Here is a 14,533-nt window from a genome sequence, read left to right as displayed (position 1 = left end):
GGAAAAGCACGAAGGTAAAGCAGTTCCACCCCAGTGCAGGCACTCTGCCTTTTGGCACCAGCAATCCAAACACGCCAAGTCAGCTTTTCTCTATCCCCTTTTTCATCTGTCAAACTTTAGGACTGTGTTGAAAACCATAAATTTCTGTTCTCGAAGAATAATGTTGGGCTGTGTTTACTTGGCTGCCAGTTTGAGAAAGTTCAGAGAGGCCAGTGTTGATTTTCATGTGCTTTTCAACAAGCTCAAGCACTAGAAACTCAATTTAAAACAAAGGTGAAATTCTCCTCCAGTCCCATAAATCCGAGGCTGAAATTACCAACTATGACAAGGACCTGAAGCGAGGCACTTCCCTCTGAAAGCAGGTGATAGTCCACATTTTCTGAGGCTTTATTCATAGGGGCCTCACTGAATGAAAAATAGACTGTTAGGGCTGGGAAGAAAATTAAGTTGTTGTTCTCTTAGATGCGGTGAATGATTTAGAACTGAATCTGGGAAGGCTTGAAACGACAGCTTGCACTGAACTCCTGATAACTTTAAAATAAGAGCTTCATCAGGGCACAGACTGCAGAATAGGTTTCTACTGTAGTTCTTGGTAACCATATCTACGTGGTCTGGAGTTCCCGACTCTGGGAAGTGTTTTCAAGCCAAAAGCCCAGAATAAAAACTTCAGAGAACAATTTCAGTTTGATTAATTCCCACAGCATCCGTTCTTGCAGCATCCACCGCTACTAAATGGAGAGAAAGGATGTGAGTTTGTGTAATGGGGATCTCCATGGCTGTGTGTCTGTCAGTGTGATCTGAACACCCACAGTTTACTGGAAGTAGAAGAGCTTGGCTTTTCCCCAAGTGTGTGGTGCAAACAAACACAAAAACTGATGATGATGAACACCAAAAACTTCAAGGTAGTCAAATTCACTACACAAAACAAATGCCTTTGAATTTATAGCTTGCTATAACACTGCTATCAAATAAGGTTCAAATATGGAGCAAGGAAATAGGGAAAGGGAATGAGTAGGAGGTGGATGTAGAAAGTTGAATGAGTCGCTGGTAGAGCACCACTGAACTGGGCCAGCTGTATGAAAAGGCAGACAGCACGGCAGAGCTGGGGCTGAAGCACTCACATCATCAGTGTGTGGGTTGTGCCTTCCACCAGCTGTGCTGCCAGGCATTCATGTGGGCAGAGGGAGGTGAGGTGGGTCTGCTTAGGGAGGCCCTGGGATGAGGGAAGCAGCATAGAATCGTAGAAGCATAGAATCGTTTGAAATGGAACAGACCTCTAAAGATCATCTAGTCCATCACTCCTGCAGTGAACAGGGACACCTACAGCTAGGTCAGGTTGCTCAGAGCCCCATCCAACCTGACCTTGTCTGTCTCTGGGGTCAGGGCATCCTCCACCCCTTGGGGCAGCCAGTTGGTGGATGATTTCCTGATTGCCTTCACTGGAGACCAGCGGCCAGACTCAGGGGGAGCTTCCCTATAGCGGAGCCAAGAGTTTGGTGGCAGCCAGAATCTTTTGCCTTTTCCCAGGAGGCAGAGCTGGAACGCCTGGAGAGGGAGTTTGCCATTCAGTCCCAGATCACAGAGGCTGCCCGGCGCCTGGCGAGTGACCCAAACGTCAGCAAGAAGCTGAAGAAACAGAGGAAGACGTCCTACCTGAATGCACTGAAGAAACTGCAGGAGATCGAAAACGCCATTAATGAGTATCGAATCAAATCTGGGAAGAAGCCAACCCAGAGAGCTTCCTTGATCATAGATGGTAAGTGGGGTGCAGCACCCACAGCACTGCAAGAGTACACGGAGGTCAGGAAGCAATATTTTTGCCTTCTCATATTTGACATATGAGTTTCTGCTCCCCCTCTTGTCTCCCATGTCTTAAAGGCACTGAAATTGGGTTATCCTCTCTGTGCCAGTGTTCTGTCAGATGGGCATCTGGGATCTGTGTTGTGTGGTAGGGATGTGCTGGCTCACAGCACAAGACAGTGTCATGCTGTAGATTATAAGGATATCAGGAAAGCAGACTGTGACTCCTTTGTTCACCTTTGTAGTGCTATATAAATGTAATTAACGTCAGCAGATTGGGGTGAGCTCTCTAGCTGAAAGGCATCTGTAAAATCAGAGTGATGGCAGAGTTATTGCTGTGTTCAAATGCTTTTTTCTTTTTATATTTTTACAGTGTATTTCTCAGGGCACTTTATGGTTTACTGGGTCGTTGATTGGTTTTTCATGAAATCCATTAACTTTCTGTTGTGGTTCTTTCTCCCTTGCTGAGTTTGCCCTTTCTCTTTGACTTACGGAGCTTTCTCTGTGCCTTTGTAGCAGGAACTGAGATTAGAGCTGCTGTATTTTTGACCTGAGTACCAAGTCATGGTACAGGCAGGTATGACAGACAGCTGTAAGGACACAGATGGGGGAGGCAGCTCATGCATGCCACAAACATGAGAGCTTCTGCATCTGCTGTTACAGAGGATGCTCAGAAAGCTTTTCCCCAAATTACACAGAACTGGTACCTAGTGTGGGTCTTAAGGCCCAAGATCTTCAGCAGATACAAATCTGCCTGCTGGCTGGTTGCCATTTTACATCTGCTGGGGATCTCAGCTCACTGTTGTGACTCAGCCTTAATCCCCATTAACTGAAAAAGAGTTAGCAGCTCCTTGAAAGGCAGCCTGCTAGCAAGAGGCCTGGCCTGCAGCTCTGCCCTCAGACTGAGTGGGCTGAGGCAGTTGTTTGTAGGAATATCATTGTCTCATGGTTTTGAGAGGAGGAAGGTGTGGGTGACTGCTTAAGGCCAAGATTTGGTTGAGGAAGATCATGGCACAGTTCACTATTTGGTCAATGTGATTCTCGTGACCTTCTGACCATCTTTTTCTTCTCTTCAGAAGGAAACATTGCCAGTGAAGACAGCTCCCTCTCAGATGCCCTTGTTCTTGAGGATGGTATGTTGGCTGTTGTATGTTCTAGAGGGCAGGAAGGAAATGGGGAGGGATGTGTGAATTCCTGATTGATGCTCAAAATGGGGGGCCTGTTCTTTGTAATGATCCGCTCAAACTTGCTAGTACCAAAAACATTCTTGCCTGCGAGCAAGGTGTCCCCTGGAGTAGGGCTAGAACTGAAGGTCACATAGCCATCACCTCTTTCCCTTCTTCTCTTGACAGAGGATTCTCAGGTCACCAGCACGATATCCCCTCTCCAGTCCCCACACAAAGGACTCCCACCTCGGCCACCCTTGCACAACAGGCCTCCGCCTCCACAATCACTGGAAGGCCTCCGCCAAATGCATTACCACCGCAATGACTATGACAAGTCCCCCATCAAACCCAAGATGTGGAGCGAGTCATCCTTGGATGAACCCTATGAGAAGGTCAAGAAACGCTCTTCACACAGTCATTCCAGGTGAGCCAGCTATCTCCAGTCCCTATCACACAGACATTGAGATGTCTGTGAATCGTTACACAACCATCTCTTACCAAAAGGAGACATTCAGGCTTTGGGGGTAATATAGATGTGATAAAAAGCAGGCTGCATTCACATGGCGTGACTCAGAGCAGCATCTGACCCCCACTCACTCTGAGATCACAGGCACATGCCTGAGACCTGGAATAAGGCAGGGAGCCCCTTCCCCAAATTCCTTCCCAGGAACTGAAGGCAGGTGTTTGTTCTGCAGCAATCACAAGCGGTTCCCCAGCACTGGGAGCTGTGCTGAGGCAGGAGGGAGCAGCTCCCTGCAGAACAGCCCCATCCGGAGCCTTCCCCACTGGAACTCCCAGTCCAGCATGCCCTCGACACCGGATCTACGGGTACGCAGTCCTCACTACGTCCACTCCACACGGTAAGTTCTCCCAGCTCCACAATGAGCTCACTTTGCTTGCCCTGGAATAACTGTGCTTTGCTTTATCCATTCCCCAGGACATTCATTAATTCCCCATTCAGAAAAGGACACAAACAAGGCCTTTTCATACCAGATGCTTGAGCCGTTTTGCTATCAGAGAATCTCTCCTGAACCAAGATACTGAAATCACTTCAGTTAAACATGATCTTGCCCCTTGCCTCCCCCCTCAGAGTAATGAAGGTTTTCTTCTACTGGAACTCCTCATCCCACTTAATGTTTATAGGCCCTATAAACCACACACAACTTTTAGAAGAGATGTGATGATAGTGCTAAACTGCAGTAAAGTCAAGTCCTTTCTGGCTGCAGCTGGAGATAACATACTGTTTCATTTTTGATACAGAATGTTAGGTAGAAGTACTCTCTCATGGTGGCATATAAAATGTTTTTATGTTTGTGCTCTCAAGCGGAGAGAGGCCAAACAAAGCAATTCACCCAAGGATCCAGGTGACAGTGACATTATCCCAGGGTTGACAGGAAGGACTTCAAATCGTAGTGGTGATTTGATTGAGACCACCCAGGCTTGGCCATGAATCAAGCCTTGTAAATTTGTGATTCTGGGTGGATGCCTGAAGGGCAGTCACCCACTGACGGTCTTATACATGTAACCCATGGCTGGGCCCCAGTAAAATGCAGCTGCTTCACAGAGGTGACTTTTTCAAAGGGTGGAGTTACTGTGTTTTGGGCTAAATATGGGCAATCTGTCCTTCTATCTCTGTCACTAATTTGAGAAAAGGTACAAGTTGAATTGTACCTGTGCAGGGGATTCACGTGCCACTTGTAAGGGAATCCCACCATTGAGGTGATGGGATTTGGCAGAGCAAAGTAAACCTGGTAGTATCAGGATGGTGCTGATCCAAATAGCTCTACCATGGCTCCACCATGAGGTCACCAGTTTTTGTCCTTTGTGTTGGGTCTTTCCCATCCTGGCAAGCCACAGAAGAATTGGGCTTGTAAAGTGAATAGTACCAGCAGGGAGAATGGATAGGAGCTGGACCTGGACCTAATTGTCCCAAACCCAACAGCAGGGAAATATGTTGCTCTGCAGCCAGCAGCCCCATGCAGTACTAGAGGAGATGCCCACAAATTCCCTTTCCAGTGAGAATGAACTTGTGCACAGAAGGGGAGAAGTGTTTTCTCTTTGTGACTTACCAACTTGAATGTTTTCCTGGTACCTGCAGGTCAGTAGACATCAGCCCGACCAGACTGCACAGCCTAGCTCAGCACTTTAGACACCGGAGCTCCAGTTTGGAGTCACAAGGCAAGCTCCTCGGCTCAGAAAATGAGACAGGGAGCCCCGATTTCTACACCCCAAGGACTCGTAGCAGTAACGGCTCTGACCCCATGGACGACTGCTCATCCTGCACCAGCCATTCCAGCTCTGAGCATTACTACCCTGCTCAGATGAACCCCAACTACTCCACCCTGGCAGAGGACTCCCCATCGAAAGCCAGAGAGAGGCAGAGGCAGAGGCACAAATCAGCAGGCAACCTGGTCTCTTCCAATTCAGGGAGCATGCCCAACCTGGCTGCGAGGAATGGAACAGGGCACCACCGGGTCTACCTGCACAGCCAGAGCCAACCCTCTTCCCAGTACAGGATCAAAGAGTATCCCCTGTACATTGAGGGCAGCTCCACACCCGTGGTGGTGCGCAGCCTAGAGAACGACCAGGAGGGACATTACAGCGTGAAAGCACAATTCAAAACCTCCAACTCCTACACAGCGGGGGGGATGTTTAAGGAGAACTGGCATGGGGATGAAGCGGATTCTGTTCGACTCACCCCCTCCCGCTCCCAAATCATAAGGACTCCATCTCTGGGCAGGGAGGGCCATGAGAAGGGCTCGGGTAGGACTGCCGTGTCGGATGAGCTGCGGCTCTGGTACCAGCGGTCCACAGCCTCCCACAAGGAGCACAGCCGCCTCTCGCACACGAGCTCCACTTCCTCGGACAGCAGCTCCCAGTACAGCACATCTTCGCAAAGCACTTTTGTGGCGCACAGCAGGGTCACGAGAATGCCTCAGATGTGTAAAGCAACATCAGGTGAGAGCCAGTCCTGGGTGAGGGGCCAGGGGTTTCATGCAGCCTGTTTTTATGCCAAGCCTAGAAGACAGGGAGGAAACCAAAGCCATGCCTTTGCTGAGCGTTTCCTCTGCGTGCAGTGGGTTTTTGGTTGAACTCAGAGAAACCACAATGTCATCACTCTCAGTAAGCACAGCAAGGGGACCAATGGAGCACACAGGGCCTCGGTGCCATCCAGGAGAACTGTGTGCTCTGGTGAATCATTAAAGGCACAAGGAAGGTTAAGAGTTAAGTGGGGACAGTGTCCCAGCCCTGCAAAAATGTTTGCACGATGACATTTCTGTGCACTGCTGATACGTGGTTTTCCCATGTAATTCCAGTAACTGTGCTGATAATATTCTGAAACTCAGTGCTTGAGTTTGTGCGGTAATATATCTGTCATGTAGAGCTTTGCACATCTCTGTGCTGTTAATATTCAACAGTAAGAAAACAGCCAAATAAATTAACCCGAAGAGTTACAAAACACACCAAGGTGAAATAGTTACTGGCCATCAGTCACCATCGGACTGTCCAATCTGTAAGTATCAAGGGCACGCTAAAAACCTGGACCAGGCCCAGTGGAGATGAGAGAGCTGGTTAATCAGAATCTGTGCTGCTTTTCCCTTCCTTTCCTTTTGCCTTACACCACTGCCCAAGCACCTCATAGCCTTGAGCACACGATGGACAGCACAGAAGGGGATGCCGGGTAGAAACACCTCTCATTGAGCTGATTGTTTGTAGTCGATGTATCTACTGGACTTCACACTGTCCTTTAAAGAGGATTGTACTTCTGGGCAGGTATTAAATTTGGAGAGTGAATACTGCAAAGACATGAGAAGGGAAGATGGGTGAGTTGGATTTCTTTGCTGGACCCTCAGTGACGAATCCCCCTGGGAACCACTGCCAGTGTTAGACTTTTAGTCTGTCATCTCGCTTCTTGCTTCATTAAAGTCAGGGCCCATAGTACTGGGGTCAGCAATGCCAAACCTAACTTTATTACCAATGCACAGTGAGGGGCAGTGTTAGCTCTTGTAATCTTTAAAGCTGTCTTCCTGCTTTGCACATGAAGCAGTCAGTGTACCTGTCCAGGCTCTTGCCAGTACCAGCCCGGATTCCTCAGGAAATGGAGCATCTCCTGTGTTCTCACACAGCAGGAGATGGCCTGAGGTCTCATGGAGACGTACAGCCAGGTTCTACTGTCCAGATAATGGTGACAGGAGGAAAACAAGTCAGCTCTCATGCTGGGAGAGATGCTGTATTTCACAGGCAGGGCTGAAACAGCATTCCTGCAGAGCTGAAGATTGATGCAGCCCATGACACGTAGCAGCATCAGTACCAAGCTGGCTGCTCCTATTCAAGCTGGTTGAGTTCTGACTCCCTGGCTGTGTTTACTCACAGCTGGACATGTTTCTGCTGGTCCGATCAGCTGAAGGTCTGAACCACCCTGACCTTTGTGCCCTCACCTCACCAGCTCTTTTTCTCCACCCTTTCATTGTTTTTCAGCTGCCTTACCTCACAGCCAGAGGAGTTCAACACCATCGAGTGAACTTGCAGCCACGCCGCCGGGCAGTCCCCACCACATTCTTGCATGGCAGACTGGGTGAGTGTCATTGGGATCGGGTGAGAGGATTCATCTCATTCAGTGCAGGAAGCTGAAAGCTTGCGAGCCTCAGGAAGAGCCTCCCAGCACAAGGCAAAGGGAGAGCACAGGTACAGGGAACGCTTTCCAGATGCCAGCTGTCCAGACTAAGACCTCTGGTTGTCAAGGCAAGATGAGGTGCCTACCATATTCGTGTGTGCATCAACCACATTTTACTACAAGGTTTTCCCCAGTAATGTGACTTAATGTCTATTAAGTGCAGCTTTTTTCAGCTACCACAAACTTAACGTGCTTCACCAAAGCGTGAGTGAGTCATTATGTGCAGGTAGCCATTATTCATGTAAATATAGTAATTGGGTTCTTGGGCACACCTCCTTGTGAGGCCAGGAATTCAAGGAGCAAACAAAAAGCCTTTTGCAAGCTCCACTGGGTATTCTCTAACAATCTGCTGTAATTCTACCCTGTCACACGAAATAAGGATCATTTCCAGATCCCATCTAACTCGGCGTGCCCCAGATTTTTACAATTAAGTTGGGTTTGGTGAACAACACTCGAAAGTTTCCAGCCAGCGGTCTCGAAATCCCATCGGCCCTGGAATAAGGAAACAGATACGGTCCCCTGAGCTGTGAGTAGGGACTGGGAGAGTTAACTCTGTAAACATCTCACTGTGCAGCCACTGGAAAATCTCATCCTCTTTAATTTCTTTGGTCACCTATGACCAAGTCTGACCTCTGGTTGTACTCCAGCTCCATTTGCGACTGCCCTTTGAAATGGAGATGAGGGGAACTGTAACCACAAACCTCTTGTGCCTTCTTTGAATTTTAAATTCACACGTTTGACATCCAGCCTCACACTGTCTTTGTGTTTGCCTCCAGCTTTAGTATTTTCCAGGGTCCATTTCACAAGAAGTCAGGGATCGTTAATATTGGCAAAATGGCAGCTGTAGTGACTGCATGCTGGAATTTCCACTATTAACGGTTTTAATCTAGACTCACATCTTTGTGTCTGTCTCCATCCCAATCCCAAATCCTCCGAGTATCTCTATGATAATCAGGAGTAGAAGTGGTGAGCAGCCAGCTGAGGACTCTGCTTCCAAAATCCCAGCTTTTCTTAGTTGAGGTAAATTTCTGCTCTCACAGCAAAACACCATCAAGGCACGTTCTTAGCTGGTGAACGTGAAGTTATCTATATTCAGAACTTAGTCTGTGTACCAACAACCAGCGCAGAAGGAACTGGAAGCAAATCAGTGCTTGTTTCATGCCTGAGCACAGCCCCAAGCACTCGTGTAAATATGGTAGAGGCGGAGGACAAAGTTTGCCATCAGCAGCACAACACAAACTCCCCCATCACAGGAACAGGTTGTTCCCTCCCTGTGTGAAGGAAAAGATTTACAGTTCTCCCTGACATGTTTTTGTGTCACTAACTCTTCTTTCTGAAGATGATTCATCAGCTTGTTTCCCCACTGGATTAATAAGCTCATAACAATGTCTGTGTCATTTCTTTTCTTTAACATTTCCTCTCTCCTCTTTCCTCCTTTTTTGCTCTCCTTTGTTCAGAGAAGCAACAGACAACTCACCCACTATGGATGAGTCTCAGTCTCCAACCCACCAAAGTACTGATGAATAGAGGTATAGTAAGGGGATGTTTTGTTCTTTCATCCTTCTGCCCTATAGTCCCACGTTCCACAAACACAATGCGAATAAGCGGCATCCCACTGTCCCCGAGGAGCAGCTGTGTGATTGTGTGCCCATTTGGCAACAAGGCTTCTTTCAGTCCTTGGAATAACAACTGGAACGCAGCTCGGAGCCCTCTCTGTGCCTTTTCAGCACATTTGTGGCTGTTGTGCTTTCCCCAGTGAAAGAGGACTCCTTCCTCAGCATGAGTGGGCCAGGGGCCAGCCACTGCTGTGAGCGTTCCTGCAAAGGCTGAACGGGCACAGGGACGTCTCAAAGCAGTGTGGGCAGAGCACAGTGGGGAGATGAGCACGGCTGGGTGGGGGCTTTGGGGAGCTGGGCAGAGCCCCAGCAGCGCTACAGCCATGGCACCCAGTGCCCCTCACTGCTCCATTCGTGCTGCAGAGCTGTGCAGGCTGTCGGCAAGCAGTGAAGCTTCACGGAGTGCGGAGCAACCCTGGCCCAGTTCCTGTGGGAAGGCGGAGGGGGAAGGGTGGAGGGAACAAAAAACCCTTAGAATTGTTCTGTTTTAATTAAACTGCAGTCAGCGCCTGACACTCTCATTTGAATCCACGGCCATTCACAACTGGCATCTGTTGAGTATTTCGAGGCCGGCTTTCTAGAGATAACCCATAAACCTCCGTATTCCAGCAGAGAGCTGGCAAACAAAAGGCTCTTTAATGTGCAGCCGGGTCGTGGCCTCGCTCAGGTTCCTCCCAGATATCAGTCCCAAGGAAACCAGGTGGAAAACAGGAGAGAGGAGGCAGGAACTGCTGGGCTGCATCAATGTGAGCTCAGTCCTGAGAGAGGGCAGGGAGAGAGAATCCCACAGGAAGCAAAGTGCATTTCCTACTTCTGGGCTCCAAACAGTCTGTAATTTGGAAGTCAGATGAAAAAGAGAGAGAGATCAATTCTGAATGTTGCTATGCAGATAGAGAAGCCATTTTGCAAAAAACAAGACTCACCTCAGTGATTTCTTCTGGCAAGGAGCTCAGTGGACTGAGCCAGGAGCTGACCCTGACATGAGCCTTAAGGTAAATGGCAAATGCCCATCAAGTCCCTCATCTGCCAAGTGCAAGCAAACAAAAAGCCAGGCAGCAAAAGAAACTGTAGCTTGTCAAGGAAGACACCCCAAGACCAGGCTATATATGACAAAACATGGGCCTTTCCATAGCATACTTGACGCCCTTTCACACATCACCAGGTTTTGCTGCCTCAGCCCCAGACAGCCACGTAACCCCGGGACTGCTGGTGATGCAGAGCCTCTGCCCAGAGCAGAAATCCCAAGGACAGTCCGTGAGGTGCTACAAGAGGCCGCCCTGACCCTCCCCCTTCCCACTGGGTGTTATTGCCAGGAGCTCTTCAGCATCCTGAAAATCCCTTCTGAGCTCAGCCTCCAGGTTGCTGCAGGGAGTGGGACTGTTCGTAATGCCATGTTTTGTGCCCATGGTTGAACTCTCCAGCAGTTCTCATCGTCCTAACAAAAGTTTCCTTTCTCCTGCAGGACTTACAATGATAGCTGTTTCCTGGATTCTCCCCTCTATCCAGAATTAGCAGATGTCCAGTGGTATGGACAGGAAAAAGCCAAGCCTGGGACTCTAGTGTGAACCCCTGACCTCAAGTTAATCACATCAATGCCATTCTGAGATCACCTCACTGCCTCTCATTTGCCTTACCCAGATGCACTGTCACCCAGCACCAGCTTCAACTCTAAGCACTTTTCTCACGATGCAATTCAAGATGACATTACAGAGCATTGGCCCCGAGACGTCCACCATGACCATGCAGGACGGCAGCGCGTCCCGTTGCCAGCCCAGCACAGAGCCCTGCAGAGCCTGCAGCACAGCGGGTGCGTTGAGCAGCCATCTCAGCAGCTGGCAATGGAAAAAATGATTTTCTTCTTTATAAACAACAGGAGCCTGTCCAGGCTTACATCAGATCTTACTGTTCTGTGGCATGTAACGGCAGTCAGATTTCCATGACCTGCAGTCTGATCCAACAGAGTATTAATTGGTGGGGGGGGCTGGAACACAAATTGGTACAGAGGCTGAGAATTACTGAAAGTTGTTCTTTTATGAAAAAAAAAAAAGAAGTCAAATCCTCTCACTTCAAATACGCGTAAGAGTCTCGCGGTCAGATCAGCGCTGCCAAAGTCACCCAACCAGTGTCAACGGGAGGAGTTTGTTCAGCGAGTCCTCGCTACAAGAGCATCTCTTGTTCAGCTCAATGGCAGACACAACCACCTCCTGCAAAGCAGCATTATTTCCTTCTTTGCTTTGAGCCCATCCAAACAGAACCCCACGCACTGAAAACACTCTGGAGGTCTGGGTTGGTATCACAGCATCTACAAGCTACTATCGGACTGGACAAATGAGGTGTACAAAGGCATTATCTACAGCAGAGGCAAGAACTGCTCCTCACAGCATCTCTGCGGCTGGCAAAGCTGCTGCCTACCAACACACAGAGCTGAGGGTTGTGCTGTTGGCTTTCTCACACTCTGAGGAAGATAAAAATCACCAGAAAACCTTTCTACAAGGAGATGCAGCCAATGAATTCTAACCTATCTCTGCACAAAGCGCCGAGGTCAAATCAAAGGGAAAGCACATCACGATCTGATTGACACGGTAAAGCCGCATTAACATATCTGTCCAATTATCTTACCTTCGTTAGCACCAGTGTAGCAAAGGGCTCATCACCAGCGTGCAACGCTGGCTGGGAGAACCGGTCTGTCAGGAAGCATGGGAGCAGCTTTTGGGCTCAGCAAGCAGCAGACCAAGCAAGAATTTCACATGGAAAGCAACCACATGAAAGAGAAATCACCTAACGAGGCGTTCAGCGTGAGCAGGAGCTGCCTGCTACTACCACAAAGAACTGGACGGGAGGAGTCATGGAAGGAGCTGCAAGTTTACACACTTACCTTTGAGCAATGCTTTACACACGTCAAGCCATGGAACTTTCAAAGGCCTCAAAGACACTTTTGTAATGAACAAGTGCACAATCTCGGTGGATGTTGAAGCTGGCACGTCTAGTCTTCATTGCGGTGCTATGCTGTTTTTATTGCCACTAGATGGGGGGGGCACCCAGCCGTTCCCCATCTGCACGTGCAAACGATGATTTCCTATGGGAAAGGCATTACAGAAATGGCTGGAGGGGGTTACTTTGTGAAAAGCAGAAACTGGAGTTAGCTTTAGTTGAATACAAAACAGAAGTGCAAGTGCGTGTGCGTGTTCCAAGGATAACAACAGCGTCTACCAGACCGAGTAGGGCGAAACGTTCAACATGAAACACTGTGACTTGGGGGCTGCCACACCTTTCAGCATTAGGATTGCTGGAAAACTGCATTCCAGGCTTTAAAAGAGAAGGGGTTCTTTGTAATTAGACTGGGAAAGATGGTGGGGTTTCTAAATACGAACGCGAGCTGCTCGTGTGAATTCCTTTCCCCATCGCGCATCGGGGGGATGTTTGCTTCAGCCCCGGGCCTGCGCCTGCAGCTCTGCTGCCTGCAGTCAGCGGTGGGGCTGCTCTGCCACACTCCTCCCTGTGCTTTGGGCTGCTGAGCACTGGAATTGGCTTCAACTCCTAATTGGATTTGTAGGTGGATGGGAGACGGCGCTGACCAGCGACGCGCTGCTAAGATTACGTAGCTAAAGTGAAAGGATTTAAATAGGGACCAAATTAAGCAGCAGATGAGCCCATGGAGGTTTTTTTTTTAGGGGCTCTGAGCAACTGTCTGTTTTCTTTTTAATTTCCCCACTAAAGTGGCTTTGGGTTGATTGCTTTTATTTTTAATTACTCTTTTTCTGTGTACCTTTAATTAAAAACAATTCAACAACAGCGGCACTGCGGGGCCTCCGGGCACTACAGGAGCAGCAATTCCTCCAAGCCAGACCTGCAGTTTTGCAGCAAAGGTTAAAAGGTGGCAGCCCTGCAGTTAGGGGTGAAAAACAAACCCTAAACACTCTAAGTCAGCCTGAATTGCAAACAGGCTCGAGTCGAGGAGGAGCTTCCGAGAACTGGATTGGGTTTTGCTTTGTGTTCTGCTTTTCTGTTCTGCAATCGAGGCACCACGTGAGCAGCCAGTCTGGTAGTAAAGACAGATTTAAGTAAAACAGGTTTTACTGTTTAGCTCAATTCAATTAAACGCGAGTGTACATAAAATGTTCATCAGACCAGATTAACGCCTTTTCAGCGTAGCACGGAGGGGTGCATCCATTGCTGTCAGATCCGACCACTTGACTACCAACATAACCCCTCCTTTTCCTTTTCTACTTCTCAAGGCTCCGCCTGCCGTGCAGCCGCTGTTACGTTCTCAGTCTCCCCGTCTGCAGGTCCCTGTGGTTGGGCAGCAGCCCCGGCACGGCCCCGTGCTGTGCTCTGCTGCAGGCCGGGTTTCTTCTTTTAAGCGCCGTGATAATACAGTCGAGTGTTGGAAATGTTGAATCAGTCCAATTTTGTTTTCACTCTGTCTTAGTTTTAGTTCCAGGCGTAGCCGATCCCCATTCAGGTGCTATCAGATGACCAAGTTACTGCTTAGTTAACTAGATGTAAAGTTTGACATATATATTCATGTCAATAGTTTTATTACCGGTTGTGTAAAATGGACTTCTCTAGTTTAAGACAAAAGAAAAAAGAAGGAAAAATAATTAGGTCTCTCCTGAAATTGACTTTAGAGCATGTAAAATGATTTTACTGGATCTGTTCAACTGTAATCAAGGAAAAGCTATGTATGGTGTAGAAAAAGTTGCAGAATTCCAAAAGATCTGCTTTTAATTTATTCTTTTTGTATTAAGAATTTGTATAGTTACCTTTACATTTTGCAGAACGGTGTTGTCAACACTTCCTTATTAAAGCATTTTCAAAATGAAACCTCGCCGTGATCCTTTCGGCCCGAGGAATCCCTCCATGCTGAGCTCCCCCAAACACAGTCAGTCCTTGTCAGACCCCTCGGGCTGCCTGCAGGCTGGACTGGATGCAGGAGCTGCTGCTCTGCTGACCCTCATCCAGCGTCATTCATGGGAGACAAACTGCTGTAGCAAACCCCAGGATAAGGGTCAAGCAGCCCACCAAGAACAGACAAGGAATTAAAGGCATTTAACTACCAACAGGCATAAACAAGAACATGGTATCAGAAGGGTGGGGAGCTGTACTGCACAGCCAGGAGTCCTGACATTTCGATAGTGAAGGCATGATTTCACCCCACGCCATCACATTGCGTTATTTCCGGCTAAGGCAGGATTGATCAGAAATAAACATCTGCACGAGGCCGGGGGGAAAAGTCTGAATCTCTAAACTGAAACACGCCATCCCCGTGATGCCTG

The 14,533-nt window shown here is 48.5% G+C and overlaps 1 protein-coding gene and 1 long non-coding RNA gene across 12 annotated transcripts in view; one reads left to right on the top strand and one right to left on the bottom strand.

Annotated features, from left to right (window-relative positions):
• FRMD4A (FERM domain containing 4A) overlaps nt 1-14,081 on the top strand; it is a 326,160-nt gene extending 312,079 nt beyond the window's left edge. For 7 of the 11 annotated variants that reach the window (XM_085512404.1, XM_015872977.3, XM_015873053.3 and 4 more), the window contains 7 exons: nt 1,528-1,756; nt 2,877-2,933; nt 3,153-3,390; nt 3,662-3,826; nt 5,065-5,924; nt 7,446-7,542; nt 10,720-14,081. In XM_085512404.1, the coding sequence (XP_085368530.1) occupies nt 1,528-1,756; nt 2,877-2,933; nt 3,153-3,390; nt 3,662-3,826; nt 5,065-5,924; nt 7,446-7,542; nt 10,720-10,822 (1,749 nt within the window). In that variant the 3' untranslated portion in view covers nt 10,823-14,081. Of the gene's footprint in view, nt 1-1,527; nt 1,757-2,876; nt 2,934-3,152; nt 3,391-3,661; nt 3,827-5,064; nt 5,925-7,445; nt 7,543-9,098; nt 9,171-10,719 lie in introns of all 11 variants that reach the window. The other 4 variants (XM_085512419.1, XM_015872657.3, XM_085512429.1 and 1 more) reach the window with 2 other exon arrangements.
• Nucleotides 13,711-14,160, bottom strand: LOC146762257 (uncharacterized). Its single transcript, XR_014933074.1, has 2 exons — nt 14,021-14,160; nt 13,711-13,822 (listed from the first exon to the last, which is right to left on the bottom strand). It is a non-coding gene; the product is annotated as an uncharacterized LOC146762257 (long non-coding RNA).
• Between the last annotated feature and the right edge of the window lie 373 nt (nt 14,161-14,533).

Source organism: Coturnix japonica, chromosome 1, assembly GCF_054131305.1.
Source record: "Coturnix japonica strain WE chromosome 1, WE-NBRP24, whole genome shotgun sequence".
Lineage (NCBI taxonomy): Eukaryota > Metazoa > Chordata > Aves > Galliformes > Phasianidae > Coturnix > Coturnix japonica.
The sequence above is the reverse complement of the archived record's forward strand: the minus strand, read 5'-3'. Positions and strand labels throughout refer to the sequence as shown.